General features: G+C 43.1%; 1 protein-coding gene across 1 annotated transcript; it reads left to right on the top strand.

Annotated features, from left to right (window-relative positions):
• Positions 1-2,448: 2,448 nt before the first annotated feature.
• LOC119286479 (1-aminocyclopropane-1-carboxylate oxidase-like) lies at positions 2,449-4,231 on the top strand. The gene is made up of 4 exons (XM_037565862.1): positions 2,449-2,633; positions 2,723-2,961; positions 3,039-3,381; positions 3,581-4,231. The coding sequence occupies exons 1-4, from the start codon at positions 2,532-2,534 to the stop codon at positions 3,836-3,838; spliced, it is 942 nt and encodes a 313-aa protein (XP_037421759.1). The 5' UTR covers positions 2,449-2,531; the 3' UTR covers positions 3,839-4,231.
• The last annotated feature ends 5,152 nt before the right edge of the window (positions 4,232-9,383 follow it).

Here is a 9,383-nt window from a genome sequence, read left to right as displayed (position 1 = left end):
TAGGGCTTGGCGGCGGCTCTGTATCATAAAATGCGATGAATCCTTCTCTCTGATTTTTTTTCTCCCCGAACATGAATATATGAAGTTGGAGTTGACGTCGGTGGAGCCTCAGGAGGCCCATGAGGCAGGGGTGCGCCATAGGGGGGGCATGCCCTCCACCCTCGTGGACAGGGTGTGGGTCCCCTGATGTTGATTCTTTCGCCAGTATTTTTTATTAATTCCAAAATGTTTCTCCGTTGATTTTCGGGTCATTCCGAGAACTTCTATTTCTGCACAAAAATAACACCATGGCAATTCTGTAACAGCGTCAGTCCGGGTTAGTTCCATTCAAATCATGCAAGTTAGAGTCCAAAATAAGTGCAAAAGTGTTTGGAAAAGTAGATACATTGGAGACGTATCAGTAAGCTAGAGCACCACAAAGCTCTCCCACGGCCAGCCAAAAAAACAGAGCAGTGCACTGCTCTGCTCGCGGGCAGAGGGTATATATAGGCCTCTCTTAATCCCGGTTTGTGGCTAGAACCGGGACTGAAGGACCCCATTTGGTCCCGGTTCCAGCCATCAACCGGGACTAAAGGTGGTGGGCCAGGAGCGAGGCCCATTGGTCCCGGTTCGTGTCTGGAACTGGAACCAAAGGGTTCAGACGAACCGGGACCAATGGCCCCCGAGGCCCGGCCGGCGCCCTGGCCTCACAAACCGGGATTGATGCCCCCATTGGTCCCGGTTCGTGAGTGAACCGGGATTAATGCCCTTTTTTGGCCTGGACCAAAACCCTGTTTTCTACTGGTGACTTGGCAACTTATGACATTCCTGTAGTGTAGGGGTGTGCAAAATTCACACCGTTAGTTCACCGGGGACATGATACTAGCGGCATACTAGTGGACTGCTGATAGTAGATACTTCTTAACGTTCCTAATAGCCCTAAATAGAATTAATGGTGCACACTTGGTGCCCAAACCAAAGAGAAATGGAATACTTATGATTGAGGTAACTGAGTTTTTCCTTTCTAACTTCAGTTGATTGGAAACGAACAACTTCGAGTCACTAGATTAGAAACAGAAAGGATGGATATGTTTTCTCTTCCTCCAACCGTTTTTGCACTCTTTCAACCTATTCCATACATCACACTTCTCTCTCCCTGGACACCTCTCCCTGCCACCCTTACCGCGGCGTCCTCATCTTGAGCTCGGCAACTACATAATCTAAGCGGCTGCGAAAATGAAAAGGTCCTCCACGCACACCGGTCAACCCTCGTTCTTGCCTTCGCCGGTGAGGAACTATCTCTCCCTTCCCCCCTCCCAAATCGACTGATCTAAATGGTTTTTACGCAACTAATAGATAGCGGATACAAAAGAAAAAATTGGTAGACATGTACATTTGCAGAAATTCAGTGCCCCTTTAGCTGTTGCCTTTAATTAGCTTCAACCCCAAAACCTTAGGCTGGCCATAGTGATGGTATCATAGCGGGTATCATGTACTCGAGAATAGCAAACACGTTGATGTGGCAAAGAATTAAAAAAGAGAGAGGGTAAGATTGGTCATAGTGGGGAGTATCATATACTAGTATCATGCATATTATACTAGTGTATCATACTACATCAATAATGCATAGTAACATAGATTAGTATCATAGGTGGTCTCATTTATTGCCATGCATGACACATAGTAGCATAATATTTATTATGTTACAATATCTACCTATGTTAATATAATCATCTATCTCTCTTTTTTTAATTGACTGCCACATAGGCATGTTTGTGAGTCCCAAGTGCATGATACTACTTATGTTACCCCCACTATGGCCAGCCTCATATCATGATACTGTATCATAATAAATGTTATGCTACTATGTGTCATGCATAGTAATAAATAAAGTCATCTATGATATTAGTCTATGATACTATGCATTAGGAAGGTAGTATCACATCATATGTATGATACTAACTTACGAATTACAAGCAGCCGTATACTATGATATTAGCACGACACTCGTATTTTTTATATCCCTAGATCAGCTACAATACCTACATTTGGCAGTTGAGAACGACAAAAATGAAGTAACAAAACAAATCAAAATAAAGTTTCCACGAGCTAGACGTGCTACACGTCGCTCTATAATTGAGGTGCAGCTGCAGCTGCAGACATGATGAATGGGCTATCATCTGACTCTCCCCCTACATTGACCCTGCAACACATTTCTTTAATCCCAAGAACCCCAAACTCGCCATCGATCACCGATCACATAATACTATTAGAAAATAACCCGCATTGCAAGAACCAAAGTAAACACCGGCCAGAATGATACGATGCCTCTGCCTTGCAAACCAATTCAAACCCCCCTTAATTGGGGTTCCCACACACAAGAATATATTGTGGTGAATAAACTAACCTTTGACACCTAACTTGGTGCAGTTATAAAAGGGGGCTTGGCCTCACAGCTTCGACACCATCTCCCTTCTTCTTCTTCTTCTTCCACCTTCCAATTTCCAGAGTCATTGCTGGTAGCTACCTAATCGACACACCTGAGACGTGCAATGGCGATCCCTGTCATCGACTTCTCCAGGCTTGATGGCGACGAGAGGGCGGCTGCCCTGGCGGAGATCGCCGCCGGGTTCGAGGAGTGGGGGTTCTTCCAGGTAAGCATACGCATATATATAGCTATTCAGAGGTTCAACAATGGATGCCAAATGTTCCATGATACTGATGAGAGGATCCTGTGATGCAGCTGGTGAACACTGGCATCCCTGACGAGCTGCTGGAGAGGGTGAAGAAGGTGTGCACCGACTGCTACAAGCTGCGCGAGGATGGGTTCAACAGGTCCAACCCCGCGGTCAAGGCCCTGGCGGCCCTGGTGGAGCAGGAAGGCGAGGGCCTCGCCCCAAGGAAGGTCGAAGGCATGGATTGGGAGGATGTCTTCACCCTCCACGACGACCTGCCATGGCCCTCCATCCCTCCAACCTTCAAGTAAGTGAGGGACAGATGATCAGTCAGATGCCCAGTTTTTGTTGGTGGCGTTTGTTGATCGTCGTCGCACTCTGCAGGGAGACGATGATGGAGTACAGGACGGAGCTGAAGAAGCTGGCGGAGAAGATGCTGGGCGTCATGGAGGAGCTTCTGGGGCTGGAGGAAGGGCAAATCACCAAGGTCTTCTCCAAGGACGGCGACTTCGAGCCTTTCTACGGCACCAAGGTGAGCCACTACCCGCCGTGCCCGCGCCCGGAGATGGTGGACGGGCTGCGCGCCCACACCGACGCCGGCGGCCTCATCCTTCTCTTCCAGGACGACCGCGTCGGCGGGCTGCAGGTGCTCGGCCGCGATGGCCGCTGGGCCGACGTCCAGCCCGTGGAGAACGCCATCGTCATCAACACCGGCGACCAGATTGAGGTACGTTGAGTAGTACAGTATTGTACTATCATGCTGGTCTTGGTGGACTTGTGGAGCTCACGTTAATTAATCATCTTGCTTTGTGATCTGGAGAGGCTCATAAAGAAATGAGCAGTCAACCCAACAAACCACCACAAAAAATTTGGGTTCTGAATCGAGAATATCTTCAAATTACTTACTGCAATCAACTTGATCACAGGTGATGAGCAATGGCCGGTACAAGAGCGCGTGGCACCGCGTCCTGGCCACCCGCGACGGCAACCGTCGCTCCATTGCCTCCTTCTACAACCCGGCGCGCGCTGCCACCATCGCGCCGGCGATCCCGGCCGCCGCCGACTCCGGCGACTACCCGAGCTTCTCGTTCGGGGACTACATGGAGGTGTACATCAAGCAGAAGTTCCAGGACAAGGAGCCCAGGTTCGCAGCGGCTGCGGCGACCAAAAATATGGTGGACTGATCAGCCTGAGCCAGCAACCAAAAATGGCTGCACCTGCAAAGCTTCAGCTACTTCTTCCTCCACTTGCTCTCTTAATTAAGTTACTCGGTTTACAATACAGATTGGTACGATAAATAGGTTGTTAAGTACAGATGTATCGGTGCCGTTCGGCGGTCTCACAGCCATACATGCAAATATATGGTGGCATATGAGATTGTCAGAATGTGCTGTGGTCAGGAGATGCCGGAGTGATTTGTAGCTTGGAACGGCATCTCTCTATGGGTTTCAAATATTTTCTTCTGTTTGGGTGTGAGGTATGTCCGTGTGGTTTGTAAATGTACATTAGTGGGAGATGTGAGGACTGTGGAAAAGTCCTGTGAATGGAATATATATTGATGGGTTGCTTACGATGCAGTGTTACGTTTTTCAGTCTGGAGTCTGCACCATATATGTTGCCCGAGGCAGTATTACTTTCATGAATTTTAAGAGTATAGTAGTAAATTATGTTTGACTGGCAAAACTATATTGTGAAAATTATTTATATAAAAAACTAATGGAACAATTTGTGCCTGAAGATTGAAAAATTGACTGCAGTCTACTGCAGCACTATTTTTCCTTTTCTTTTTTGAGCCAACTTGAGCATTAGTAGATCACTGATCTGCTGGCTTTTTTCTTGAAGCCTCACACGGTAGAACAATTGTTCTACGGCAATTTTCTCATATATAACCAGTATGTTAAAAAGTGGGGAGGAAAGAGTAGAAAACTAAAAAAAAAGTCCTACAAATAACAGTTTAAGGATTTAACCAACTCCAGTTTTTGGGAACATGTCCATCATGTCACTAAAATTTTATATCAAACCATTGCTGAAATTCTTCTGAATATTTATCCTTCAACTAGATCTTGAGACACTTTAAAATCTGCCTTTCGAGTGAGTTGGCTGAATGTTTCTGAATACTTGACCATTTCTCTGAATCCAAATACTCCAGCATCCCAACATGACTATTTCCATATCTCTGCTGTTTGTTGGGCCGGACCATGTTGCCCAATGCGAGTTTAGCAGCCGGTTGTTGCCACTGTAAGCCCATAAGAACGTGGGCAATGTGGCTAGAAGAAGTAGTTGCTAAGTGAAGAGTTTGAAGATCCAAAAACTAAACTTTCAAATATGAACTTTCAAGACAGAATTTGGAATAAGATACGAGGTTGGGTTGAGAAACTGTTATCTATGGGAGGGCATGATGTCCTGATCAAGTATGTGGTGCAGGCTATTACTAGTACATTATATTCTATGGGGTGTTCTAAATTGCCTCGAAGTCTTTGTGAACCAGGAACGTATCCACCCGAAGTGCAAGCAGTCAGAGCGTGATCTGACGGAGCCAAAAGGCGAGGCGTCCCCATGTCCCACGTCCGACGCAGAGCAGCCGATCCCCTTGCCCTCACGGTTGCAAAACGCTGACATGCTTGGTTCTGTTCTTGGCATACACTACTTGTTCGTTGTGTGGCTGTACATGGTGAATCAGACGAAGGTATCTTACGGCGCCTGCGATGATGCCCTTGAGTTTCACCTCCGTGTTTCACTTGGTCAGCACAGAGTAGCCTGCGGTTTCTCGATTTGGTGGTTGCAACCATAGTTGCGGCATGTCACGCTAATGACCAGTTCTCACTGATTTATTCGGTAGCCCGTTTTTATCACAAGTGTATCTATCACTTTACCCCGCTAGAAAGATATAGCCGGCATTACCAAGATTTGTGGCATGGAAATGTGCTGGTGTGTACAAGTATGACAATCAAACATGCCCTAAGTTTTGGGGCTGATGAGCTTTGAGGGCGTGTTTGGTTGCCTGCGGCCATCGGGTCAAGCTGTACGAGTAAAACGAGTCAGGCTGAGCAGGGCATGGTTAAAGAAAAACAGTGCAAAAAAGCGACGTATGCATGTTGATTGGTTACCTACATGGTGGTTGGTGGGGTTTCGCAGTATGTAGGCTCGCGCGTTTGGTAGCGGCGGCTTCCCGCATGCGTTGTGAGAAAAGCATGCATTGTGACATGAAAAAGGAGAGAATCTTTCTTACCTGGTGGTCCGTGCGAGCCTGCATGAGTGAAAACTGCCAATTCAGCCGTTCCTCCTCGGCCTGGCCCTGAAGTGCTTTAAACATCGTGTGACGCAGGGAATTGATGTGAGACAAATAATCGAACACTGGGTGAAGTAAAAGATTTCTTCCACATGCCGCGTACCAACCACCATGCGGGCAACCAAACACGCCCCAATGCATCTCTCTCTTATTCAAATTAAGTTACATTGTAAGAGCTACTCACTTTTATTTGCTTTATTACTACTAGCAAAACGGACCCGTGCGTTTCAACGGGAGGAAAAATATATCATAATCTTCAATGGTCATGACCACACTTTGTTGTATCATCGAGATACACTATCACTCTCATTTTCGTGAAATCTTGAACAATTTTTGAAAAACATGAATATTTCTTAAACTCGTGAACATATCTGCAATCGAGAACATTTTTCAAATTCATGAACATTTTAGAGATTTTCGAACATTTTTTATATCATGAAAAAAAAGAATTCATGAACATTTTATACTATTTGCAAAAAAAATCTAAAGTTGTAACATTTTCTAAAACATTTTTCATGAATAGGCGAATATTTCTAGAATCGACGAACATTTTTTCGGAAATTGGTGGAATGATTTTTTTAATTCACAAACTTTTTTTGATTTAACGAACTTTTTGAAATGCATGTTCATTTTTGAATCCGCTAACATTGTATGAATTAATAAACTATTTTGCAAGTCACGGACAGTTTTTGACTATTTAGGATATTTTTCAATTCATGAACACTCTTTGAATTGGCAAATTTTTGTTCAATTTCATTAACATTTTTAATACACGAACTTTAAAAAAGTTCATGAATATTTTAATATTTCCCGAACAAATATGCGAGCATGTTTTAAAAATCACAAACATTTTCTGAATCCACGAGCATTTATGAATTATTAAACAATTATTTCAAAAATCATATTTTTTTTTATTTTAGGAACTTTTTGAATCCCAAATTATTTCAAGTAAAAAAAGAAGACGAAAAATAAAAGCGAAATTTGAAAAACAGGCCACCCGGACATGGGTCGGCCCAAACAGGCGTGTTTTGTCTTCTCCCAGCAACATTTTTCAAATTCGTGAACATTTCACAGATTTTCAAACATTTTCTAAAATCATGGGAAAATTGAATTCATGAACATTCTATACTGTTTATAAACATTTTTCAAAAATTATGAACATTTTCTAAATCAATTTTCAAAAGTTGGATGGCTTGGGGCTCGTCGAAGGTCGTCCTCCCGGTGAACCGGTAGGGGCGCCCTAATGTGGTGCCCTTCCCGTTGATGTTCACCGTAGCCCGAAAGTGATGGATGGCATCACTTGTGTGTTCCAGGTACACAACATATTTCGGGGGTTCATCTTTGTCAAAAGCACGGCGGGTGAGATTGGCAAGGATGGCTACAAAATCTCCAAGCTCGGATGAAGTGGTCTCGTTGTAGACGATGGGACCAGGCATCTTGGTGGTTTGGATATCAGGCCGCAAGTGAAGGCTATGAGGTGCTGAGTAGGGGCAAGGCTTCCTTATAAGCCAGCGGAGTCTTCTATTGCACGCTTGTGGATGGGACAACTCAGGTGTCGGCCATGGGCGCACGGCCCTAGGATTCCTGTTGTTGGTAGACACTTCCTTAATACAGAATTCCAAGCAGTCACAAGAATTTGAGTACAAGACCATAAAGGTCCAATGAATATAACAAGGATCTTTAGTGGTGGATGATAGAAGCGACTCGTGGATCTCCAACGTTGATGGGACTCCATTCCCACAGGAATAGCTGGCCTGGATAACTCCTATATCGCGTGGCTGCTATATTCGAAATCCTAGGTTGCGAGGTGTCCTCGTAGTGCTCTTCTCGTAATCTGCCCAAGACACTAGCTAGGAACAAGCTAGTGAGTACGTTTGAATGTACTCGCAAAACACAATCAATATTTCTAGAATCGACATTTTTTTTGGAAATTGGTGGAACAATTTTTGAAAATTCAAAAACATTTTTTTGATTTAATGAACATTTTTTGAAATGCATGCTCATTTTTTGAATCTGTGAATATTTTATGGATCAATAAACTATTTTATAAGTCACGAACAGTTTTTGGATTTTGAGGATATTTTTTAATTCATGAACATTTTTTGAATTGGCAAAATTTTGTTCAATTTCTTTAACATTTTTTCATACACAAACTTTAAAAAATCATGAACAGTTTTTTATTTTCCAAACATTTGTTTTCAATATAAAAATTACGAACATTTTTTAGAAGTCATGAACATTTTATGAATACACAAACATTTATGGATTTTCAAACATTTTATTTCAAAATTTATATTTTTTAATTTGCAAAACTTTTTTGAAGTCCCAAATTGTTTAAAGTAGAAAAAACGAAGACCAAAAAGGAAAACGAAAAAATATTAAAAAAACAGGCCGCCCTGACATGGGACGGCCCAAACAGACACACTGTGTCTTCTCATGCGCACAGAGCATAGTATGTATAGAAGGTGCTACCGCATGGGCTGACCCAGGCAGGGATTCCCGTATGTGAAATATTTTTTATCACTTATAGGTGGCATCGGTGGGTAATATTTGGCAACTTTTAATGCAATTTCGGTGACATATTGCCGGAAGCAATAGCCTATTTATTATTAGGTATATAGATAGATGTAGATATAGATTAGCCGTTTGTTAGTTCGTTCGATGATGCGAAAGTAAACAATAGTGTAGCCTAATCGGGAATGTTTAAACCTACAACTAGTACGACATAGCTAGAAAGACCCATCCTTTAGTTTAAAAGAAGAAGAAGAAAAATTGATCGTTATTGACTAAAAGGTACTCCCTCCGTCCGGAATACTTGTCAAAGAAATGGATATATTTAGACGTATTTTAGTTCTAGATACATTCACTTTTATCCATTTTTGCGACAAGTAATTTCAGACGAAGGGAGTATGATGTCTAGCCTCATATCTCAACGTAAAGATGCAGCACCAACTTGTTTCAATAACTATTTGAAGCAAATGCTGTGACAGCACAAAGCACCATGCTTAACTTCTACTGTAGATCAGGATTCTGAATCTTCCTCTGTGAAAAGTCCATGTTGTTCTTCTCGTGCATTTTTTCACTTCAATTTTGCTAGAATTTCTAAATCAGGAGGGATGATGTTTTAGGAGAGACGGAGTCCACCTTTGCCCTACAATGCTACTGGAACTCATGGAAATACCACAACGGTGTTCGCATGTTCCAGGAGGATGCCGGTGCGTCTCCTGGATGCTCACAGTGCTCATGTCATGTGTTGGTTGGGCTGTCTAGGGTCCTAGTCATATAAATGTATTGCCTAATTTTTTTCATCAGATCGGTTTTTTGATTGCATTGACTAGAGCATGCACTTCACATTATGTTCATGGTAAAATCACTAGAGGTATGTGTGACATATCTTGATCCTTCAAATAAAATCTTCACAGAGTAACGCTAAGTTGAAA

Source organism: Triticum dicoccoides, chromosome 4A, assembly GCF_002162155.2.
Source record: "Triticum dicoccoides isolate Atlit2015 ecotype Zavitan chromosome 4A, WEW_v2.0, whole genome shotgun sequence".
NCBI classification, from domain to species: Eukaryota; Viridiplantae; Streptophyta; class Magnoliopsida; order Poales; family Poaceae; genus Triticum; species Triticum dicoccoides.
This window is presented reverse-complemented; position numbering and strand designations above follow the sequence as displayed.

Coding starts and splice junctions, on each gene's coding strand:
- LOC119286479 (XM_037565862.1), top strand. CDS start 2,532: ATGGCGATCCCTGTCATCGACTTCTCCAGGCTTGATGGCGACGAGAGG. Junction 2,962..3,038: donor TCCATCCCTCCAACCTTCAA/GTAAGTGAGGGA, acceptor CGCACTCTGCAG/GGAGACGATGATGGAGTACA. Junction 3,382..3,580: donor ACACCGGCGACCAGATTGAG/GTACGTTGAGTA, acceptor ACTTGATCACAG/GTGATGAGCAATGGCCGGTA.